This window comes from Otolemur garnettii, unplaced genomic scaffold (assembly GCF_000181295.1).
Source record: "Otolemur garnettii isolate 467f Iridium unplaced genomic scaffold, OtoGar3 scaffold00096, whole genome shotgun sequence".
NCBI classification, from domain to species: Eukaryota; Metazoa; Chordata; class Mammalia; order Primates; family Galagidae; genus Otolemur; species Otolemur garnettii.
In genome coordinates this window covers 7557069-7581175 of record NW_003852491.1, presented here as the reverse complement: position 1 = coordinate 7581175, position 24107 = coordinate 7557069, and the positions used below count along the sequence as shown (strand labels likewise).

The window sequence follows — 24107 nt, the reverse complement described above, 5'->3', positions numbered from 1 at the left end:
GTCTCAATTAGCAGCCCCATTAAGGAGGAAAATTAGAGTCTTAATGAGCTTCCTCTGATTAGCAAAATAACAGGTTTCCCAGCCTCTGGGTATTAGAGGTGTAGGGTGAAAACCTCCCTCCCCTGTAGGTGTCAGACACCTCTCTGGCCCCCAGTCTGGGTTCAAAGGGTTATAGGTGATGAGTTTTTAATTACACTCTTATTAAATTCACCTACTTGCTTAGTTGTGCTCTTGAGTTCTGGAGCAGGAATCAGACCTGCAGGGGAAGGGGGCCACAGTGAGAACCAGTGCCCAGAAAATGGGGTGAGAGGACACTGAAACTGCTAAGAGGTCTGGGGAGTTTAGGTTCAGGGTAGAAAAGTATAAAATCAGCTCCCATTGTGTGCTCATCTCTCTCTTTCCCCTCAGGGTCCCCAGAACCCTCTGCAGTCCTGAGCTCTGGGATGGAGCCTGAGACTGTGCTGTGGGGCCCAGATCCACAGGGTCCTGAACAGAGCCCCAGCGATGCTCACAGAGGTGAGGGGCACGAGAGGGACTGTGGTCCTGCCAAGACAGTGGCGCTGGTTCAGGGAGGAGTCCAGACTCTGGGGGAAATGGGTAGGGGGTGTGGAAAGACCAGACCCCATGTTCTGAAAGGAGATGGGGGCTGGAGATTCCCTTTCTCTCTGTAGGTGCTGAGAGTGGGAATGAAGAAGAAAGCCCTCAGCAGGAAAGTTCTGGGGAGGAGATCATCTTGGGAGATCCAGCTCAGAGTCCAGAATTCAAGGACCCTCCAGAGATGCCCCTGGAGAGACCTTCCCAGGATCCCTCAGTTCCCCAGGACCCCTCAACCCCATTGGGTCACTCCAGCCCCTTGGACCACCAGACCTCTCTGGAGTCCCCAGCCCCTGAGGTAGTCCCTACCCCATCTGACTGGACCAAGGCTTGTGAGGCCAGTTGGCAGTGGGGGACCCTCACCACATGGAACAGTCCTCCTGTGGTTGCCGCCAGTGAGCCCAGCCTGCGGGAGCTGGTGCAGGGCCGCCCTTCTGGGGCGGAGAAGCCCTACATCTGCAACGAGTGCGGCAAGAGCTTCAGCCAGTGGTCCAAGCTGCTGCGGCACCAGCGCATCCACACAGGAGAGCGGCCCAACACCTGCTCCGAGTGTGGCAAGAGCTTCACGCAGAGCTCGCACCTGGTGCAGCACCAGCGCACACACACAGGTGAGAAGCCCTACAAGTGCCCCGACTGCGGCAAGTGCTTCAGCTGGAGCTCCAACCTGGTGCAACACCAGCGCACACACACGGGCGAGAAGCCCTACAAGTGCACCGAATGTGAGAAGGCCTTCACGCAGAGCACCAACCTCATCAAGCACCAGCGGTCCCACACGGGCGAGAAACCCTACAAGTGCGGCGAGTGCCGGCGGGCTTTCTATCGCAGCTCAGACCTCATTCAGCACCAAGCCACCCACACAGGCGAGAAGCCCTACAAGTGCCCCGAGTGTGGCAAGCGCTTCGGCCAGAACCACAACCTCCTCAAGCACCAGAAGATCCACGCGGGCGAGAAGCCGTACCGCTGCACCGAGTGCGGCAAGAGCTTCATCCAGAGCTCGGAGCTGACGCAGCACCAGCGCACGCACACAGGCGAAAAGCCCTACGAGTGCCTCGAGTGCGGCAAGAGCTTTGGCCACAGCTCCACCCTCATCAAGCACCAGCGGACTCATCTCCGTGAGGACCCCTTCAAGTGCCCTGTGTGTGGGAAGACCTTCACCCTGAGTGCCACGCTGCTGCGACACCAGCGCACACACACCGGCGAGCGGCCCTACAAGTGCCCTGAGTGTGGCAAGAGCTTCAGCGTCAGTTCCAACCTCATCAACCACCAGCGCATCCACCGTGGGGAAAGGCCCTACATCTGTGCCGACTGCGGCAAGAGCTTCATCATGAGCTCCACTCTCATCCGCCACCAGCGCATCCACACGGGCGAGAAGCCCTATAAGTGCTCTGACTGCGGCAAGAGCTTCATCCGCAGCTCCCATCTCATCCAGCACCGCCGCACACACACGGGTGAGAAGCCCTACAAGTGCCCCGAGTGTGGCAAGAGCTTCAGCCAGAGCTCGAACCTCATCACTCACGTCCGCACCCATATGGATGAGAACCTCTTTGTGTGCTCAGACTGTGGAAAGGCCTTCCTGGAGGCACATGAGCTGGAGCAGCACCGGGTGATCCATGAGAGGGGGAAGACCCCAGCTCGAAGAGCTCAGGGCGACACCGTGCTGGGGATTGGAGATTCCACCCTGACTCAACCACCTGGAGCCAAACCACACAAGTGTCTCGTCTGTGGAAAGGGCTTCAATGACGAAGGCATCTTCATGCAGCATCAGAGGATCCATATTGGAGAAAACCCCTATAAAAATGCAGACGGTCACATGGCACACCCAGCCCCTAAACCTTCTCAGTTCCGACCCCCAAGGCTCCCTTTTGGCGGGAACTCCTACCCAGGCGCTGCGGAGGGCAGAGGTGATCCCCCAGGACAGCCCTCTAAAATGCCCGAGGGTCAAGAGAGCTTCAGCCAAAGGCTGGGGCTGCTCTCCTCCAAGTCCTATATTTGTTCCCACTGTGGAGAAAGCTTCCTGGATCGTTCTGTGCTCCTCCAACATCAGCTCACCCATGGCAATGAAAAGCCCTTTCTCTTTCCCGATTATAGGATTGGCCTAGGGGAAAGAGCGGGGCCCAGTCCCTTCCTAAGTGGTAAGCCCTTTAAATGCCCTGAATGCAAAAAAAGCTTTGGTCTCAGCTCTGAGCTGCTGCTGCACCAGAAAGTCCATGCAGGCAAGAAGAGCTCCCAGAAGAGTTCAGAGCTGGGGAAAAGCTCTTCCGTCCTCCTGGAGCACCTCAGGAGCCCCCTGGGGGCCAAACCCTACAGCTGCTCCGATTGTGGGGCCTCCTTTCTGGATCGCATGGCCCTGATGCGGCACCAAGAAACCCACACTCAAGAAAAGTCCCCCAGACCTGAGGACCCCCTTCCAGAGCCAGCCACCTTGTCCACAAGCCAAGAAAGTGAGGGAGAGGATCCCATCCCTACAGGGAGCAGCAGCCACAGGCAAGGGGAAAGCCCCAAAACCCTCTTGGAAGAAAAGCCCTATGTGTGCCCAGAATGTGGAGATGGCTTCGCAGAAGTCGCAGCCCTCCTCCTCCACAGGAGCTGCCACCCAGGTGTCTCCCTGTGAAGTTGGGCTGGAGGCTAGGGCCTCTCTCTCCCAAAAGGAACACTGGATCCCCAAAAATACTATGTGGGGAAAGGAGGACAACCCTATCAGATTGTAGAGAATGGAAGAAAAATAACCCTGGGCAAAAATAGTGCTTTTACGTCAGTGATGAGAAACCCTATAAATTGTTGGTGGGAGCCACTTATAAGGCAGTAGAGAAAAACTGTTGGGTTAGAAACCCTATAAATATGTAGGAAAATTTTTTTACAAAGCCCTTTAAGTCTGTAGCAGAAAAACCCTGTAAACCATAGTGGATAAAAGCCCTATTATAGGAAAAGGTCCCCAATATGTCTCTAGACAACCCTATATCAAAATCCTTACCAAAATCCTATAGGGTCAGGGAAGTGCAGAAAATACAGCAATATATTTTCTGTATGACTTGGGAGGAGTGAACCTCAAGGTGTAGAAAACACCTCCCACACACTTGTTCCACAGTGTTCTCTCCTATGGGAGCATGGGAGGGAGCATCTCTCCCAGCAGCCTTGGACAGTTACACTGAGGAAAATGCCCAGCTGGGGAGTAGCATGGGAACTGGGTGGAACTGGAAAAGGAAGAAAACAAGGAGAAGGAAAAGAAGTGATGAGAAGCTCTCAAACTCACATAGCAGATAAAACCTAGAGACGAGTAAGAGAAAGTCCAGTTCATTGCACTGGGGTTCGTTGGCATATAAAGCCAATCTTAGATGAATTTTGTGTTAGGGGAAGAGGCCTGTGGAGCCCCTTACCAAAAAGAGCCTGAAAATAGGGAAGAAAAAATTGTCAAGCTTTTCTAAAGGCTAAAGTTTTGGGTGCATAAAACTTAAGTGTAAGAATACTGAGAAACCAACATAAAAATTAGGGGAAGGGGGGGGATTTGTTAGAGGGCTTTGAGAGAACCAACCCAAGGTGGGGAACTGTTAGATGGACCCAGGAACTTGCTAAACTGCAAGTGCAAGCAGATCCCAGCTCAGGCCCCCAAACCAGGCAGGACTGCCATTGCCCCAGCCCCTGCAAGGCCTCCAGGGCTGGGGGGTACTTCCTGTCACATTCTCAGGTCTCACTGTCAGGAGTTTTTTCCTGAAATCTTAACTGCCACCAGTCTTGCTGAAGTGGCAGCCCATTTCCTTGAATTCTGTCCTCAGTGGAGAGGGAGAACCGCTGCTAGTTGACCTCCAAAGAATAAAACCCTTCAGAGACTCAAGGCCTGTGTGCGGTTATCCTCCTTAAGTTTCTCTTCTCCAAGTCAGCATGAGCCACATGTGGGTTCTCTGTGGCAACAAGAGACAGCAAGTCAACAGAAAGAGTTGATCAGCCAGCAAGCACCTTGATTTTAAACCTCAGCCTTTCATCTGAGCTGGTAGCAAGGCTGCCTGCAGGATAAGTGGTCCCTGGGTGGTGGAGGTTGTTTGCACACCCCACAGACTGAACCATAGGTCCCTGGAGAGTCTACGGACCATCTTCCTCACGCCTGTACCTGGAGCCCTCTAAGTTTGTATTGACATGGCCCAATATCCTTGGAAAGAGGTGGATTCCACCCACTTTGCTGCTCCTCCTCAGCCAGAAACCTTCAGAGGGATACAGAACTATGAGAAACACTCCCCTGCTAGGCCCATCTCCTCTCCTCATGCACCACACAGTCAAACACTCCCATAAACCCAGCCAAATCTGTTCACCTGACTGGAGGTGTGTGGCAATGGCGAGATTATTAACCTGTCAGATGGTGGAAAACTCTTGAGAGAAACATCTGTAACAAGACTCTCACTTGCTAACTGTGGAGCCCCTTACAAAAGGAAAGGACTTTGCTCAGTGCTGGAAAGAAGTGCTCACTGACTCCACACTGGCACCAGTAAAGCACTGTTCTGGAGTAAGAGACACCAGGTGAGGTGGCCCTTCAGGAGTTGATTCCCTGGAGAGTGGTGACCTGGATTCCTACAGAGCTATGGAAGAGACCTCTAATCTCATTACCTAAAAGTTCAAAAGATGAAAATCCTTCACCCTTCATCTATCCATCCCTAAAAGGATGACACTCAAATTTAAAAGGACTGAAATCTAGAACATTTATGGGAAAAGAAACACAGGCCTGCTAAGGATAGGGAAAAGGCAGGCCTCACATGATTGTGGGGAGACCTTGATAACATCTGTATCAAGCCCCACCCCACCCAAGTGCCAGGTAGGAGAGCACTACTTTGAGGGGAGGAGCCTGCCTGCAGATTTCTTACTGACATAAATCCACTTTTATGGGGGTGTCCCTGTGAGACTGAGGGGATAAACCCTCTAATCCTAAGCAGATTCCCACCCCCTCTAAGATGGTAGCAGACAGACACTTAAGTTGTAGAGACAAACCCCTTGTAAAGCTAGGAGCAGATTCCCTCAGAAACAGGCTTGAGGAATCTGCCTCCATGAGTCCTGGGAGCAGCTTTTGGGGCTCAGAGGCCAGTCTTAGGGGAGGTGGTCAGTGTAGATGAAGGCCAGCTGTAGGCCTGTTGAGGACTAGGGTGTAGCACATATAGTAGGATGCTCGCATGTTGTAGGGACGCCTTGGCTCTGGTACTGAATGGATGATGTGGACATGACTTGTGGGGTCTGGCATTTCACAGTAGGGAAGGGGCAGAGTCAGAGACTTCTGGAGTGTGGCCTGTTCTCTTGCCCCACCCCCCAAACTCCTTTAACCAGGTGCTTCCCTCCTAGAGTGAGCTACATCTTTGGAAGGAGCTCAGCAGGGATATGGCAGCATCCAGAGTCCCTCTGACTGGCTCAAACCCAGAGGTTAGGTCATCTGTGCACCAGAATGCAGTAAGGAAGGCACAGTGTAGCCAAACCTTCTTCAACCCCAGGCCCAGACCCCTCAGATGCACCCCTGGTGGAGGAGCCCAAGCCTGACCCACAGGTCAGGGAGTCATTGGTGAAAACAGAAGAGAGTAGAAACTGATCTGAGTTGAGGGTGAAACTTGAAACTGCTGTGGATGTGGAGGTCAGATGGGAACTGGAAAAAACGGCATGAATCCTAAATGGTGGGAAAACTCAAAACCGCCACAACCAAGAGGTGGGGTTCCATGGCACCACCTTGAGGGGAGCAGCTCCCACATTCTTTTGCCCCACTTAGGGAACCCCCTACTCACCTGACTGGTCCCCGTGGAGAGGCCCCACTTTTGAGTGTTGTGTGTCAATAACAGTCTTGTGTCACCGGTGGTCATGTTGATTAGTTGAAGAGAATAAAGGGAATGAGATTTCCCAGGTGTTTTCTGTCTTCTCTTTCAGCCCACAGCAAGCTGAAGGAGCTTGTTCCCAGAGTTAGGGCCCTTGAGTGACTGCAAAAGCCCAACCCAGCTCCAGGCTCACCCTTTAGGGCTCCAGGGGCCCTACAATCTCTGTCCAGTGCGTGCTGGTGGAATTTATGAAGTTTTAAAATCCATACCTTTGGTGGCAGGTGGTGGTGGGGGATTCGATGAGATGATGGCAGAACCAAGTAACTCATCAGGGTATGGCTTCCATACCAGCATGACATACTGTCTGCTAAGTGGCTGCCTGGTGACTCTAGCTCTGGTCAGCTCAGGCACAGCTGTGTAGTCCCTGGGAGGCCTCTATGGCTACAACACCAGCATCCTCCCCTGAATACCAGAGAGGAAAGTTCTAGGATCTAGTTTAAGAAGCCCCAGCCACCTCTCCTGGTTCACTTGGGTCCTAGGCCTGGCTCAGCTCCTCTGGACCAGGGCCTCCAAGACCTTGAAGACATGGAGGTGGAGACCTGCCTTGTCATCTTACTCTCAGGATGTCAGCACATAGGCCCACATCCTGTGGATAGGCTGATGCTCTGAGAAGGGCAGCCACTCACCAAAGAGCCACAAGAAGTCAGCGAGGGAAAGCAGAGTGGCCAGGAGCTCAGGCAGGCTCTGCACCCAGTCAAGCCTTTTTTCCCCATTGCTGGGCCTGGCCTCGCTTGGGCAACACAGTGTTTGTGCCAGTTGGGGCTGCTCCAAAGAATCTTTTTTTTCTTTCTCTTAGAGTCTCACTTTATTGTCCTGGCTAGAGTGCCATGGCATCAGCCTAGCTCACAGCAACCTCAACTCCTGAGTAGCTGGGACTACAGGAGCCTGACAACATTCAGCTAATTTTTCTTTTCTTTTTTTTTTTTTTTTTGCAGTTTTTGGCCAGGACTGAGTTTGAACCCACTACCTGGCATATGGGGCCAGTGCCCTGCTCCTTCGAGCCACAGGCACAGCCCTAATTTTTCTATTTTTAGTAGAGACAGGGTCTAACTCTTGCTCAGGTTGGTCTTGAACTCCTGAGCCCAAGCAATCCACCCTCCTCAGCTTCCCAGAGTGCTGAGATTATAGGTGAGCCACTGCACCCAGTCACTTCAAGAAATCTTTTTTTTTTTTTGAGACAGAGCCTCAAGCTGTCCCCCTGGGTAGAGTGCCGTGGCATTACAGCTCACAGCAACCTCCAACTCCTGGGCTCAAGCGAGTCTCTTGCCTCTGCCTCCCAAGTAGCTGGGACCACAGGCGCCCGCCACAACGCCCGGCTATTTTTTGGTTGCAGCCGTCATTGTTGTTTGGCGGGTCCGGGCTGGGGATTCGAACTCGCCAGCTTAGGTGTACGTGGCTGGTGCCTTAGCCGGTTGAGCTATAGGCGCCGAGCCACTTCAAGAAATCTTAAATCAGGTGATGCCTGTGGCTCAAAAGAGTAGGGTGCAGGCCCCATATACCAGAAATGGTGGGTTCAAAGCCAGCCCCAGCTAAAAACTGCAAAAACAAAACCACGAAAAATCATTATTGGGTGGCATCTGTGGCTCAAAGGATAGGGCACTGGCCCCCCCATATACTGAGGTGGCGGGTTCAAACCTGGCCCCAGCCAAAAAAAGAAATCCTGAGTGCCAGGCTTGCTTCAATGCTCTTATCTTCTGGACCTGACTTGGCCATGGACCCTGAGCAGCTGCCTGAAGTCAGCATTTACACTGCCTCTCCTTTTGCCCATGTCTGCTGAGAGAACCCTGCCCTAACCAGGAAAGTGTCTCCCTACTTTGCCTGTGCCTCTCTGACCTAGACCCCAGGGCAGGCTCACTGTCTCCTTCCCTTTCCTCACTGGGAAAGGAGGACAAGGAGGAGGGACTTGCCTTTCATAGAGAGGTGAATAATGAAGGCTACTCCACATTCCCTATGTTCCCACCCCTGGGGACACTGAGGTACATCAGAACTAGTCCCAGTGCTGAAGGAGTCCTCAGTAAAGCGAGGGGACTACAGGACAAAGCAAGCTCTGGAGCATAGTGATTGGTCCAGAAACTCAACAGAAAGGTGATGGACTCAAAGACAGTGCCTGCCACAGCAGAAGCTAGGAAGGTTGCTAGAGGAAGTGACGTGAGGGTTGAGGGTTGCAGGAACAGGGAAGAGTGTATAGGAGCCACAAGTGGGATGGATTTTCCAGGTCTAGAGCTCAGGAAAGAGCTTGGACCATAGAGGACTATAGAGGAAAACTACACTGGAGAAGTTGGGTCTTAGCAGCTTAGCTGTAGCCCCACGGCTATGAATAAACACTCCCAGGGAGAGTGGCAAAGTAGAAAGAAGGTCTAGTTCAGAGGTGGAGGAAGAGGACCAGCAAAAGACAGCATGAGGGCTTGGTACCTGTTGCTCAGCAGCTAAGGGCACCAACCACATACACCAGAGCTGGCAGGTTTGAATCCAGCCCAGGCCTGGCAAACAAGAGGCTTGACCTTGGACAGCCTCTTTGGGGCGAACAGGTTTTGGTATTACTGGTGGACATGCCACCAAAAACTGCAACTGCAACCAAAAATTAACCAGGCATTACGGCAGGTGCCTATAGTCCCAGGTACTTGGGAGGCTGAGGCAAGAGGATTGCTTAAGCCTAAGAGTTGGAGGTTACTGTTAGCTGTGATGTCACAGCACTCTACAGAGGGTGACAAAGTGAGACTGTCTTACAAGAAAGAAAAGACAAGACAGCATGAGGAAAACCAGGAAAGAGTGGTACCAATGACCTAAGTAAAGTTTTGAAATGATTCATGTTTCAGTCAATGTTTAGTGTTCCATTGCCCAATAACAAGCAGTGGCCCTAGTTCTGGGTAAAACAGGCATATCCACCAATGATACCAAAACCTGTTCACCCCAAAGAGGCTGTCCAAGGTCAAGGCTGACCCAGGAGTTGGCCCATTCCTGGGTGCTGGCCCACAGTGCCATTGCCACTGGGACTACAGGGGCTAGTAAATTGTCAACTCTTTTGGCATAAGGGCTTAGCCAGCCATTAAGGGAGATCCTCCTAGCACTCACAGGCTCATGGGAAACCAACCCCAGTCTACTTTGTTCCTGCCACATCAAAAGTGCTTGCTCCTCCACTGAGACCTTGGGAACTTTAAACTTTTCTCTTGGGATTGAGCCTGAGAAAGTGGTTTGACACCTAACTTTGCCATTAGTTAGGTGGAACCATATGGAAGCCATAGACTCTCTGGCGTGGAGACTACCCTTTAGATAAAATATACAGCGATATCAGGCACCATGGCTCATGCCTGTAATCCTTGCACTCTGGGAGGCGTAGAGGGGCCAATTGCTTGAGCTCAGGAGTTTGAGACCAGTCTGAGCAAGAGGGAGACCCAGTCTCTAAAAATAGCCAGGCAGGGCACTGGCCCCATATGTCGAAGGTGGTGGGTTCAAACCCAGCCCCGGCCAAAAACTGAAAAAAAAAAAAAAATAGCCAAGTATAGTGGCCAGCGCCTGTAGTCCCAGCTACTCAGGAAGCTGAGACATGAGGATTACTTGAGCCCAGGAGTTTGAGGTTACTGTTAGATATGACACCATGGCACTCTACTGAGGGCAAAATAGTGAGAGCATCTTTTAAAAAAAAAAGAAAAAGAAATAGGGAGACGATGTACAGTTAGTTGCATTTACTTAGGGAGCCTGTGCCAAGGTGACTCTTGGGAAAAAGGATCGTGCTCACACAAGATTCGCTGACCTCCACCTGCAGCTAGGGCGTAGAGCTCCTCTGATACCCGTCTGTTCCACGGGTGCAAGAGGCTGCGTCTCTATGATGCAATATCTTGCGTTTTCCCCACCCTTGCCACCACTGACCCCCAGCTGCAGACACTTCGTTGGCGGCCGGATGTCATCTCCCGCTGAGACCCGTGCTTCAGTGAGTGTACCCATCACCAGCAGCCTTGTGCCTGAGCTCACCGCAGCCCGCCTCTCTGTCTCCAATCCAATCAGGTCCAGCTGCTGCGGCCACACCGAAACCCCGGGCGCCAGGTGGAGCCCAAGAGCAGACAAAGCTGCTAGTCCTCGAGAAGGTGCGACTGTTGACAAAGCTGCAGGGTCCCATAAAAGCATGACTGCTGACAAGCCCGCAGCCCCTGCTATGGACACAGTCGGGACACCTGCTCTGGCACCAACCTTGGTCGGCACCGGCTCTGATGTCAGCCCCAGTACAGCCTCGGTGACGGTTACTTCCGGGGTGCCCACAGGGCACTAAACCAAGCCGCCGCCCAGCACGCGGCATACGGTTCTCGAAGATCCAATCCCTCAGATAAAGCAGGTTGCAATGAAAGAAGTCTCCCCGCTAAGGTGTTGCTGTCTGTGCGTCCAAAGGGCAGGGGCGGGTGAAGCCGTTGAGGAACAGCCCGCCAGTTTGGATTCAGGCCCATCTTTGCCTAGCACAACCCGGAAATCAGTTCTTCCCCAACCCCCAAGACCTTTCTCACCAGGTGCTAAGGACTACATTTCCCAGGATACAGTTCGAGACTTCCCAGCATCCCAGGGCCAATGACTGCCAAAGGCGTGGCTACCCCCAGATCAAAGAAAGGGCTCAGCAGTCTCCCAGAGGGAGCAGGCTAGGTCCGCTCGAATTGGCCAAGACACTATCTGCAGACGCGCTCCCCCTACAGGCCCAGTTTGGTATCCGTGACGACCGTTATGCCAAAGTGTAACAGCCTTTGGGGTGGGCAGCACTGGGGTCTAATCTTGCCACAGGCCCCAGTCACAGGCTCACAACAAGCCAGGGAAGTGCCCGACAGGCCTAGCACCTGAAAACCTGGGACTATGATTAGGGCATGAAGCCCATAGGCCATTTATTCATAACAATTAACAGCCTATACAAGACTTCTGTAGAGCAGAGGCTGTGGGTCCTAACAGGCCCCTGAACCTGTCAGCAGCTCCACCTCCCAGGCCTCTCTGGGTGCTGCCTTCACAGCTCACCAGGGCTTGTGGACAGGCAGCACAGGAAGCATCAGGGGCACAGGCTCAGTCACAGGGTGATAGGTGAAGCTCTTCTACCTGGAATGATTGAAGTTGGCCCAGCAGCTGAGGCCTATCTGTCCCTTCCCCTCCTGGGTAAGTTTCACCTCCATAGTAGTTAAGGCTACCAGGATGAAAGCAGGGTTGGGGCCAGAGACCCAGTAGAGCCTTGGGATGCAAGAGGTGAAGGCAGGTGGGGTTCGGAGAGAAGAGATTAGGGAGGGGCCTGATTAGAATAGAGACTGATGATCTTGGTTCAGCACTCCCAAGATGAGGGCTGTGACTGTAACCTTAAGAGCTTCCCAGAGGAAAGCAGGTGGTGCCCTCCTTCAGCCCTTGGCACAAAAGCCAGACCAAAGTGTCCAGGGAACTCCATAGGACATAAGTCCTACCGATGTCAGCAGGGTGATGGGTTAAGATCTCCCCAGGGCCCAGTCTCAAGCAAAGCCTTGAGGTCATGGCTCACCCCTGTCCTCACTTGTGAGTGTCTAAGACAGGTAGTTTGCCTCTAAGATAGGAGGTCACAGCCTGGAATTTCCCCCTTAGAGCTAGGATGGCTCTGTGTAAACAGAAAGGATAGGGTCAGCTTCTGGGAAGCTCAGTTGAGTGCTCTGGGCCCCTCAGGCCTCTCACAACAGACCTCTCCTGTAGGGCAGTACCTCCTGGGCTGCAGCTCAGACCTTCAGGAAAAGATGAACTGAACTTGGCTAGTCCTGCTCCCACTCGCATGCACCAGGACCCCCAAACCAACTAGGTGGGAAGGGACTGGGCCCCTGGGGTCTAGAATGGAGGATGGGGCCACTGGAACTGGGGTGGGAAGGGGCTGGGGGCACAGCCCCCAGGATCCATGGATATTCCAAAGTCCCTTGAGTTTCAGGTTCAGCTGATGTAGATACGATGGAAGTCGTGGGCACCAAAGGCTGCGTTGCATTTGGGGCACTTCCTCTGGCGGGCCTCATATCGGCCCCGCACACACTCGAAGCAGAAAACGTGGAAACACTTGGTTAGGACTGCATCCTTCTTGCGTGTGTTACAGCAGGGGCAGGTCAACCGCGCCTGGGTCAGGCAAAGACATCAATTTGGGAACAATTCTGATCGTGCCTATACTCCAAGCTGACAGCAAGAGGTGGTGCACCTAAGCCCACACAACAGACAGCATCTAATCCTCACCATAACCATGGGAAATTGGGACAAGCAACTCTATGAATGAGGAAACTGAAGCTCAGGGACCAAGGTTTCAAACTAGAAAGCAAGAGTCCAGATTCTATCCTGGGCAGTGCCAACCATTCTGTGTCTCCCTCCTCTCAAGGACAAGGACCCACCAGCCCAGCCTGGACTCTTCTGCCCTGAGGCTTCATCTCTAGTCCCACTGGTCTTCTCTGGCCAAACCCCAGTCCTGTCTACCTTCTCTTCATCTGTACCTACTAAGTCAAAGCCGGGGATGAGCAGCACCACTCCAGAAATCTGCTATCTTTACCCTCAACTGGACCCACTCCTGGTCCTACCCAGAGAACCTACTGTGGTCCTATCTTAGGCTGAGACCTCGTATCTATCACCAGGAGGGTCTCACCTCCAACCACAGACAGAAATTGTCTCAGCTCAGCATTCCAACATTCCTCTCTGGCCTGCCTGAAATCCCAGCCCAGCCTGTCCCTCAGCAACTCCCAACACTCCTCTTGTCTCTCTCTCAAACCCTTCCCAACAGCATGAACAGACTCCTATGTTGCCTCTTCTTTATCCCAGGGATATCACCAGCTACCTCTGCCCTTCAGGGCCCAATTTATTTATTTATTTATTTATTTATTGCAGTTTTTGGCTGGGGCAGGGCCAGCACCCTACTCCTTTGAGCCACAGGTGCCACCCAGGACCCAATTTCTTCAAAGGGTTGTCTGACTACTCACCCACATCCCCTCCTCACTCCAGTGGGTGAAGAATACAAGTAATCTGACCTCCACCCTCACCCCTGCATAAGGACTATTCTCACCAATACTGCCAAGTCCAAGGGGCACCTCTCATGACTCTGTTCACTTATACTCTTCCTCATCAACTTCTTCAATAACACTCTCCTTCCCCCCAACCCACAGGCTCCTCTTCCCCTGCTTGTCACTTAAATTCTGAGGTTCTGAAGGAAGAAGGACCTGTTCCTTCTTATGACACAGGCCATCCCTGTGGCTTTCACCTCTGCCTTTATTGACACTCCCAAGTCTTCTGCCTCAAGTGCCTTCCCAAATAGGCTCTGTCTCAGTATCATTCAACACTATCCACCACTGGCACTCTTCCTAGCTCACCTAGTTTCTCAAACCAGGATCCCAAGTCCTAGTCCCTGATCCCTCCTTCCCTGCATTTGATCCATCCTGAGTCCAAGCAATTCTGTCTCCAAAATATCTCCTGAAAAGGCCGTGCACAGTGGCTCACACCTGTAATCCTAGCTACTCTGGAAGGCTGAGACGAGTGAATTGAGCTTGAGCTCAGGAGTTCAAGACCAGACCGACCAAGAGCGAGACCCAGTTTCTATGGAAAACAGAAAAAACAACTAGCCAGGTATGGTGGCTGGTGCCTGTAGTCTTAGCTACTCTGGTGGAGGCAGAGGCAAAAGGATTGCCTGAGCCCAAGAATTTGGGGCTGAATGTGAACTGTGACACCCCATCACTATACCAAGGACAACAAAGTAAGACTATCTCAAAAAAAAGACAAAATATCTCCTAAACCCATCCACTTGTCTCTAATACCTTAAACCAGCAAAATACCAGTTTTGCCTCAATGACTGCAACAGCTTAAAAATTTCCCTGCCCCTACCTTTTACCTCAGCCCCAATCCAACAGCAAATCTGACCACAATATTCTATTTAAAAACCTTCAGCATCTCCAGACTGCTCATGGGATCAGCTGAGCTTCTCAACCTGGCTTCCTACCCCCTTCAAGATATGACACTGCCCATCCTCTCCACACTCCCTATACCTACAATGTCCAGCTCACTGTCCTTCCAGCACACCCCCCCCAATTCAGGCCTCCACATCCTCCTTTCCCTTAGCCTGGACCCACTCATCCCATTCCTCATGGTTAAGCCTGTCTCCATCTTCAGTTTGCCTTGAGGGATATTCTTTCCAGGAAGCCTGCTGGGCACCCCACCCCTCCAGAGGCTGGTTTCAAAGCCTTCCCTGTGTTCCCAAAGTCTCTCTGGCCTTTCCCATCACATTATTCATAGGGAATGAGAGAATTATTTGGCTGCTGCCCCCAAGTGATAGTCAGTTTGAAAAGGTCAGAAACCAAGTCTAACTCTGCCCTCCCACCTCACATCTATGCAGGCACTGTGCCAGCCACATGATGTGTGTAGAATAAATAATCAGGCGTGACTCTACAACTAGCATTCTGACCACTTTTTGCTGTCCTACCTTATTTCTAGGGTCCCCTGACTACCCACTACAGCTCTCACCAATACCCCAATTAATATTCTTAGGTTTATGGGGCACGACTCAGCCCCTGGGCCCTACCTTGTACTCCTTGATCTCTTCCTGGAGGATTTCATCAGCATCTGCATAAACTTCCACCTTCCTTTGTTTCTCTAGCTTGCGTCGAAGCCGTGAGATGTCCTCCTGGGGCAGGAGAGGCTAGGCTAAGTAAGTGCAAGGGTTGCCCCCAAGGCCATGTGGGTAACCCCAATTCACCCAGCCCCTGCACACACCTGAGCCCTCTTGAGATTGAAGCTCTCTTTCTCACGAGCAGCTCGGCTCTCTGCAAGGCAGGGCTGAATCTCTCGAAGCCGAGTCTGCACATGCTCCAGCTGCACCTTCAGGTCTTCAGCCAGTTGGGCCGCTTCAACAGCCTGAGGTGGGTGGGACAGGAAGGAGGGGCCTTATTGGTCTCAGTCTGGGGACTCAGGCACATGGAACCTTACTTAGTCCAGTGATGCTGTGTCAAAGGTTCTAGCACTATCTACACTAAGCTAGTTTCACCTCCTGCCTTTTATCACTTATTCCTTTCAACATTCCCCTCAAGTTCCTCACCTGCAAAACACTCTCTCTGGTTTTTGAGGTTTCCTTGGGTTCTTCTCTCTGTTCCTCTCAATTTCCTTAATTACACAACCAATTACCCCAGGTCTCAGCAAAAAAAGTCACCTACCAAGGAGTCCCTTTTTTTTTTTTTTTTTTTTTGAGACAGTCTCACTCTGTCACCCTGGGTAGAGTGCTATGGCATCCGACTAGCTCATAGCAATCTCAAACTCCTGGGTTCAAGCGATCCTGCTTCAGCCTCCCAAACAGCTGGGACTACAGGCGCCCACCACAATGCCTGGCTTATTTTTCTATTTTCAGTAGAGATGTGGTCTCATTCTTGCTGAGGGTGGTCTCAAAGTCCTAAGCTCAAGGATCTTCTTGCCTTGGCCTCCCAGAGTGCTAGGATTACAGAGTACACCACTACACCTGACCATCCCGTTTTTCTTCCACAGAACCTTAGTTTCCTTCATAAGACTCACTGAAATCTGTTTTCACACTATTTTATTTGCGGCATTACTGGCTTGTTCTGCCTCTCAAGACTCTGCCTCTTCCAGCCATGACTGGAAGGAAGGGATCCTCTTGTCTCCACAGAGATCAGCACAAGGCCTAGTACACATCAGGGGCATAAAAAATACTACTTAGGCTTGGCGCCTGTGGCTCAAGTCGCTAAGGCGCCAGCCACATACACCTAAGGCGGCGGGTCTGAATCCAGCCCGGGCCTGCCAAAACAACAATGATGGCTGCAACCAAAAAGTAGCCGGGCATTGTCCCAGCTACTTGGGAGGCAGAGACAGGAGACTCGCTTGAGCCCAGGAGTTGGAGGTTGCTGTGAGCTGTGAGGCCACCGGCACTCTACCCAGGGGCACAGCTTGAGGCTCTGTCTCAAAAAAATAAATAAATAAATAAGTAAAAAATACAAAATACTACTTAAATGAATGAATTAACTGGAGAAGAAAATAGCCCTTTGTGGGAAAAAAGATGAAAATCAATGTTAATCTTAAGCCTTTGTCATAAGCTAGATTATACTGATATTTAATAAACTGACAGGGACCATCATCCCCATTTTACAGTCAACAAGGATGGGGGTACTGGAGCCAAAGACTTGGACCCAAATCCCACCACTCTTTCGTAAGCAAATCAAGTGACCTCCCTAAGCCTCAGCATTCTTATTTATAAACACAAAAACCATCTTGGTAGGATTATTACGAGACTAAAATGTGAACAAGCACAGGGTTTGGCACACAATAAATGTTCAACATATACAAACTGTTTTATAAGCAGAAGCAGAGTTGGGCAGAGCCCCAGGCCATTCACAGTAGCCTCAGGCACACTGCCCTCAGGTCTGGCCTCACCTTCCCCTTGTTTTTATTTATTTTTTTTGAGACAGAAGAATCTCAAGCTATTGCCCTGGGTAGAGTGCCATGGCATCACAGCTCACAGCAACCTCAAACTCTTGGGCTTAAGCAGTTCTCTTGCTTCAGCCTCCCAGATAGCTTGGACTACAGGCGCCTGCTACAACGCCCAGCTATCATTTGTTGTCATTGTTGTTTAGCTGACCTGGGTCAGATTTGAACCCACCAGCCTAGGTGTATGTGGCCTGTGCCCTACCCACTGAGCTACAGACACCGACACTCACCTTCCTCTTGTTCAGCTCCAGGGCTTGGCTGCGCAGTGTCAGCTCCTTCTCCACACCCCCGAGGCTGCCCTGCAAGGCCCGCTCCTTTTCCTCCAGCTTCTGCACAGTCAGCAGCTGGGCATCCACCTGAGCGTGGGGGAGAACTTAGCCTCATGCTAGGGAGACCCTGCCTCTCCAGCTTCACCTTGCATGCCATGAACAGCCTTACCTGGGACTTGAGGCCAAGAACCTGCTCGCCTAGCTCATCCTTCTCCTCCCGAAGTAGCTTGTGAATCTGGTTGGCCTTGATCCGCTCTGACATTAGCTTAAAGTTGGCATCGTCCTTTTCCCGCAATTGCTGTAGCAACCGCCCATTTTGCTCCTGCATGTCTTCAAAAGCTTGACCTGTCACATCCATCTCTGACAACAAAGCTTCCTCCTCCTGCAGCAAGTGGGCAGAAACAAGATGAAATGTGGAAGATGAACATGATGGCTGTAGAGAACCACAGAAAAACATAGCATTTCAAAGAACCAGAGTGAATGAGGCCATTTAAAAGTCACATCTGCCAGAGGCACCCAACAGTGTACTCAGAAGCAAAGAGATCAAAACAGGGTCGAACCTGCTTGGTGGCACCCAACTTGCGCTGTAGGTGTTCTATCTGTTCCTCTGCCTGACGAATGCGCCTCAGGGCATCTTCATCTGCAATCTTCTTGCTCTCCCTTCGATCCCTCTCCTCCAATTCCCGGATGCGGCTCCGTAGATCATCAACCTAAAGCCACAAGAAGCTCTCTTTCACTGCTCCCTGCTGACCTAGGACTCTGTTCTGGTCAGAATCCCCCAGGGCAGCTTCTCTGCATGCCCCACAAGCCCCATGTGCGCTCACCTCAGCCTTTGCTTTGCGTTCTGCTGCCATGAGCTGCACCTTATCCCGCTGCTCCTTGGGTGCAGACTTATACATATCCAGCAGCAGCTTCATCTCCTTCTGGCTTTCCTGGGCCTTCCTGGGAAAGAGTATAGGAGGAAGCCTTGGTAAGTGAGGCGGGAGGTTATCTGGCAAGAGTAGGAAGAAGACAGGAATAGGTTCTCACTTGAGCTCTGCTCGGAGACCCTTGAGGAGTTCTGACTCTTTCCTCTTGGCCTCTTCCACCTTGGCCTTCTCCCGGTCAGTCCTTGAGAGAGTTGAGGCTACAGGTGGGGGTCCCAGACCAGGTCCTTCTCGTTCCCGAAGCTCCCGCTTGGGCCTGACTTCAGGTTCTCGGCCCCGGGAGGAAGGGCCCTGGGCACCAGGGGTTAATGCCTGGGTATCCTCTTCAGAGGGGATCAGGTCCTCCTTCTTCACTGAGGAAGGAGTACTGGTGGCAGAAGGCATTAAAGCTATCTCCTTTCTGTTGTCAGGGGTACCAGCAGGGCCTGGCCCACCCTCCTCTTTCCCTGGGGCTGAGGCACTGAGGCCAGAGTCCTCTGAGTGTCCCAGGCTGGGGATGGAGTGGGTAGAGCCACTAGCCTGGGCTCGGAGCTGCAAAGCAGAAAGGAACAGCGATGAGGTGAGACCACGCTCACAGGAATATAGACAAGGCTTTTCCCAGGCAGCCTTCTCACCTTTCCGATCTCAGCCTGCACTTCTCGAAGCTTCCGCTTATATCGCTGAGCATCCCCCTTCAGCTGATGGTTGTGATTTTGGAGACTACTAATTAAGTGGCGCATCTCACGGTTAATGGGCCCTAGGAAGTGTCAGATAGTAAGGATGCAAGAACTAGTTAGTCCCTGGGTTGAAGCTCCAACCCCTAAGCAGGAGCTGTTATTCCCATTATGCAGGAAGGGAAAACTGAGGCATTATACTGAGTGTGACCTCATCAAAATTAATGCAGACTCAAAATAAACTCACTCAAAAGTAATTTGACACTGTCTATTTGTATTATTTTTCTAATGAAACTTTTTTTGTCAATACATCCAAATTTCCTTTAAAGGAAGAGGTAACTATAACATTCATAAAAATCTGAAAATCAATCAACTTCTTTTAGATTTTTTTTTTTTGTACAGAGTCTACCTGGTCACTCTTTGTAGAGTGCCATAGCATCTTTGCTGATAGCAACCTCAAACTCTTCGATTCAAGAGATTCTCTTGCCTCAGCCTCCCATGTAGTTGGGACTACAGGCACCTGCCATAGCACCCAGCTATTTTTTTAGAGACAGGGTCTCGGCTCTTGCTCAGGCTGGCCTTGAACCCATGAGCTCAGGCAATCCACCTGCCTTGGCCTCCCAAGTGCTCTTTTAGATTCTCAAATGTCACTTTGTTAATTATATTTCCCTAGGCTCGGCCCCCGTAGCACAGTGATTATCAACCAAGCCTGGGCCAGCTAAACAACAATGACAACTGCAACAAAAAAAGCTGGGCATTGTGGCAGGCGCTTGTAGTCCCAGCTACTTGGGAGGCTGAGGCAAGAGAATCACTTAAGTCCAAGAGTTTGAGGTTGCTATGAGTTGTGACACCACAGCACTGTACAGAGGGAGACACAGTGAGACTATCTCAAAAAAAAAAAAAAAAAAAAAAAAAAAGGTATTTCCCTGGTTTTAGTTCACAGCATCTCATACATCCAAAACTGCAATACCCTTTTCTGGTACCTCCTAATATTCCTTTATTGCTTTACTTTTCTTGGTATATTTGTCACAATCTAAAAGTCTAACATACATGTTCTTATTTTTTTCCTTATTGTTTGTATTCCCCTCCTAGAGTGTTGTTCCACATGGTAGGAATTCTTTGATCACTGGCATAACCTCAAAGATCAGAACAGAATCTGGCTCATAGGTAGTAGCCAGTAAATCTTTGTAAAATGAATACCTCAAGGAGGGAGACAATGCCAGGCCAGAAGACCAAAGATGAAACTGATAGCTCACATCATTCTGATCGTGCCTATGTTAGTTAATTGTCTACTTTAGCTGGCTATGACTTTTATAGCAATGCAGTTTCATTTCCACAGGGAGCTGAGGTTCTGTGGAAGAGGCTTTATCTCCTGCATCTGGATCAATAGCATCCCCACGCCAGGGCCCGGCACACCCAGATAAGGACCCACCCTCCACCCTATCCTCACCACATACCCGCCTGCTCGTTGGCTGCCAGGTTCTGCTCAAACTCAATGCGCAGCATCTCATACTCCTTGCGTACCTGCGCCAGCGTGTCCTCCAGCTGGATAACCTCTGTGCGCAGTTTCTTCTGCAGCCCTAGCTCGTCACTCTGTGGGTTGAGGTATTAAGAATCCACCCAAACCCTGCATCCCCACCATAGGATACAATATCTTAGGAAGAATTTAATCCCAAGGGACACCTGGTAGGCACAAAGGGCCTCTGAAGCCCAGGAATACCTTAAAACTAAGGGTTTGCCTCTTGCCTCCTGTTCCGGGGCCATACCTCCATGTGCTCAATGTGTCTCAGATGGGAGTTCTTGGTGGCCAGCAGCAGCCCCCGAGCCTCATCCAGCTGGGTCTTTACTTGCAGAGACTCGTTGTAGAGCAGTGAGAACTGGGCCTGCAGCATGCGGTACTCTCCTGTCTCCCGCACCACTTCCTCAGGAAGGCTGCGTAAGGCCACCTAGGAGAAGAGATGCCAAAAACGGATTAGCAAGAGAATTCTAAGCTTAACCCCTTGCCGCAGGTGAAGGCCTTCTCAGCCCCAAACACAGCCCACCTTGAGGCGCTCATTAGTCCGCACAGCACCCTGAAGTTCGGCCTGCAGCTTCTCCAGTTCCGCCATGCGGCTGTTGGCCAATTCCTGGTTTTCTTCCAACTCTGCATTCAGCATCTCAAACTAACAAGTGGGAAGTGCCGTGGTAGGCTGGGCCCAGTCCAAGGCATGCTTCCTTCACATTCCCACCATATATTCCACCTAAGCTCTCCTCTGTAGGGCAGTGATCGAGTCTGAAGCCTCAAACCAAGGGCTTTCCTAAGGCTTCCCAGGCAAGTGGGAGAAAATTCAATATTACATGGTCAGTTCTGGCAATCTAAGATTCTTTTTTTTGAAACAGAGTCTTACTTTGTCGCCCTTAGTAGAATGCCATGGCATCATAGCTCATGGCAACCTCAGACTCTTGGGCTCAAGCAATCCTCTTGCCTCAGCCTCCCAAATAGCTGGGACTACAGGCACCTGCCAAAATGCATGGCTATTTTTTTAGAGGCAGGGGTCTCGCCCTTGCTCAGGCTAAGTCTTGAACCTATGAGCTCCGGCAATCTACCCACCTCAGCCTCCCAGAGTGCTAGGAGGAACTAAGGTTCCTTTTTTTTTTTGAGACAGAGTCTCAAGCTGTCACCTTCAACTCTCGGGCTTAAGCGATTCTCTTCCCTCAGGCTCCCAAATAGCTGGGACTACAGGCACCCACCACAATGCCCGGCAATTTTTTGGTTGTAGTTGTTGTTCGGCGGGCCCAGGTTGGATTCAAACCCACCAGCTCTGGTGTTATGTGGCTGGCACCTTAGCCGCTTGAGCTACAGGTGCCAAGCTAGGAACTAAGATTCTTAACTAACAGGGAGTCAGGGAAGCATTCTTGGAAGACCTTAAGGTACAGTAAGGAAAAACTGGTAGAGGGACCACCAGAATGCCAATCAACTCTAATGTACTCCCATTTAATTCTCTTCTATACTTCTTTGTGGTACTCATAACCAACTAATGTACTATTTTATTTTTCTGTTCCAACTAAAACCTAAGCTCAAAAGAACCTTTGGTTTTTGTCGATTTAGTTTTTTTCCAATATACCTAATAGCACTCAGTGTTCAGAAATTATTTACTAAACAAAAAAGAACAGCAGGAGTGACAAGGAAAGGCCTCTGAAGTGGATGTTTATACTTCACCTTGAGAAGAATGTCAAGGGTGCAAGGAAGAAAGGTTACAGGAGGGAATGATGCTGCTTACCTTCTGCATGCTGAGTGTGATCTGGCCCCCCTGGAAGCCTGAGGAGCTCCCAGAGACATAGTAGCCAGAGTTAAGCTGCAGAGAGAGAACAGTTGATGAACATGAAGGGGAGAAGTGAGGACCCTGAGTACCCAACTCTGGCTCCATCTACCCCAAAACCCTAACCCTACCTGCTCTAAGGCTTCTGCCAAGTGTTTATTAAGCTTCTGCTCCCGCTTGCGCAACTTCTCAATGTCCCACTGCAGGTCTTCCACAGTTGTCTCCATCTCCAGCACCTTTGTCTCTGCTGATGTCACTTTATCTTGGAGCTCGGAGTACTGGGGGAAATGGAAGGAAGAGATGCTCGAATAGAGGACTTGGTTCCCTGAGATCCTTGGGTACTTATCTAATCCAAACTTTGCCCTGGTTATAATCCCACCTCCAAAGCCCCTGACTCCTACCTCCAATGAGATGCGGTGATGCTTTTCCTGTAGCTGAGTGGCCAAATCCTGCAGCCGCCGGTTCTCACGGCCCAGCTCCCGGGTGCGTGCTCGAGCCACCTCACTGAGGGGCTCATTGTCCCCTGAGAAGGCAGGGCTCACGTAGGAGGCAAACTCAGGACAATGGCACAAAGTCTAACTCATTCTAGAATCTGTTACGTGCCCACTGTGACCCACCAGCTCTTTTGCCAATTTCTCATGGCAAAGCCAGTTTTTATCCCACTCTATAGAGAAAGAGAGGGGAACCATGTGCCCATAAAGACCAGGGTAGAGTAGCAAAATTGAAACTGGGAGAAGCCTATCAACTTGAAGAGACTAAGCACTTGCTACCATACCTTGTAGATCAGCTACTTGCAAAAAGTGCTCCAGACTGGTTCCTAGCTAGAAGGGGGAGGCCATACTGGCATCATTAACTTGTCTAACTCATCTTCCTAGAATTCAACTCCAGGAACCTAACCCCCTTCTATAGCCTAACCCACTCCCCAAGAACATGGCTGAACTTCTCCTTGGGGAATTCTTGCTGTCTGTGAGTACAGGCAATTAGCAGGATAGGGAAGTGGTACCATAATGATGCAGACGGAGACAGACAACCCTGGGGTAAAGGTACAAAGAACCAACCTCGGCTGTATACTCGCTGACAGAGTTCTTCTACTCGGCGTTGAAGGCGGTCTGAGACCTCTACCACACGGGACACAGCTGCCTTGGAGAATTCCATACGACCTTGCAGCTGTAGCTCTACTTCCTCGCTGCTACTGGCACCCAGTGCTACCACAAAAGCCAAGGCTGGCTCACTGAGAGGGGGCCGCAGCTGCATTGGCAGAGGCTCTGGGAGGGATGGACAGATCCTCATGAGGATAACAGCAGCAGTTACCAGCACTCTATACCAAGTTTCCGGCTGAACTCTTCCACATTCATGGCTTAATCAACACAACCTGTGGTGTATTGTCAGGCCCCCATCTTGAAAGTGAGAAAACTGAAGTTCAGGGAGGTAATTTTCTCAAGGCGACAGAGCTGCCATATCACTTTCTCAGGGAAACCTCCTTTACCTTCCCAGTCTGAATTAGAACTACACATGTGTCTACATACGCATTTCTTCCCTTTCAAAGACTTTTGACTTATTATGGTTTATAATCATTTCCTCCCTGATAGCAGGAACAACTTTTTTTTTTGAAACAGAGCCTCAAGCTGTTGCCCTGGGTACAGTGTCGTGGCATCGCAGCTCACAGCAACCTCCAACTCCTGGGCCCAAGAGATTCTCCTGCCTCGGCCTCCCAAGTAGCTGGGACTACAGGCACCCACCACAACGCCGTCATTGTTGTTTGGCGGGCCCAAGCTGGATCAAACCTGTCAACTGAGGTGGCTGGCGCCTTAGCCGCTTGAGCCACAGGCGCCGAGCCAGGAACAACATTTTTTAACGCTTGTCTCTGATTCTTCTGAATCTAGAATGGTGTCAAATACACAGTTAACATTCAACAGTAATGTTTTCTTGAACAAAATTGGTGTAAAATATAATTTGCATTATGAACCAAGTTAGTCATACTCCAAAGCCCATATCCTTTTTTTTTTTTGAGACCAAGCCTCAAGCTATCCCCCTGGGAAGAGTGCCATGGCATCACAGCTCACAGCAACCTCCAACTCCTGGGTTCAAGCGAGTCTCCTGCCTCTGCCTC

The 24107-nt window shown here is 51.0% G+C and overlaps 2 protein-coding genes across 3 annotated transcripts in view; one reads left to right on the top strand and one right to left on the bottom strand.

The window, feature by feature from the left end:
- The first annotated feature begins 430 nt into the window (after nucleotides 1-430).
- On the top strand, nucleotides 431-3205 carry ZNF629 (zinc finger protein 629). Its single transcript, XM_012808882.2, has 2 exons — nucleotides 431-516; nucleotides 672-3205. Exons 1-2 carry the CDS (start codon nucleotides 444-446, stop codon nucleotides 3203-3205), a joined length of 2607 nt encoding a protein of 868 aa, XP_012664336.1. The 5' UTR covers nucleotides 431-443.
- Nucleotides 3206-11257: 8052 nt separating this feature from the next.
- The window catches only part of RNF40 (ring finger protein 40), a 13354-nt gene continuing 504 nt past the window's right edge, over nucleotides 11258-24107 (bottom strand). The window contains exons 2-17 of one of the 2 annotated variants that reach the window (XM_012808881.2): nucleotides 23056-23262; nucleotides 22399-22520; nucleotides 22129-22275; nucleotides 21959-22033; nucleotides 20741-20860; nucleotides 20465-20644; nucleotides 20156-20291; nucleotides 18660-18781; nucleotides 18149-18576; nucleotides 17944-18061; nucleotides 17680-17829; nucleotides 17289-17501; nucleotides 17081-17206; nucleotides 15135-15275; nucleotides 14944-15045; nucleotides 11258-12509 (exon numbers count right to left, since the gene is read on the bottom strand). In XM_012808881.2, the coding sequence (XP_012664335.1) occupies nucleotides 12333-12509; nucleotides 14944-15045; nucleotides 15135-15275; nucleotides 17081-17206; nucleotides 17289-17501; nucleotides 17680-17829; nucleotides 17944-18061; nucleotides 18149-18576; nucleotides 18660-18781; nucleotides 20156-20291; nucleotides 20465-20644; nucleotides 20741-20860; nucleotides 21959-22033; nucleotides 22129-22275; nucleotides 22399-22520; nucleotides 23056-23251 (2553 nt within the window). In that variant the 5' untranslated portion in view covers nucleotides 23252-23262 and the 3' untranslated portion in view covers nucleotides 11258-12332. Of the gene's footprint in view, nucleotides 12510-14943; nucleotides 15046-15134; nucleotides 15276-17080; nucleotides 17207-17288; nucleotides 17502-17679; nucleotides 17830-17943; nucleotides 18062-18148; nucleotides 18577-18659; nucleotides 18782-20155; nucleotides 20292-20464; nucleotides 20645-20740; nucleotides 20861-21958; nucleotides 22034-22128; nucleotides 22276-22398; nucleotides 22521-23055; nucleotides 23643-24107 lie in introns of those variants that run through there. The other variant, XM_012808880.2, reaches the window with a different exon arrangement.

What these genes read in the sequence shown, in the direction of transcription:
- ZNF629 (XM_012808882.2), top strand. Translation starts at nt 444, where the DNA reads ATGGAGCCTGAGACTGTGCTGTGGGGCCCAGATCCACAGGGTCCTGAA. An exon ending in CCCCAGCGATGCTCACAGAG is followed by an intron (nt 517 to 671) that starts GTGAGGGGCACG and finishes TTCTCTCTGTAG; the next exon opens with GTGCTGAGAGTGGGAATGAA.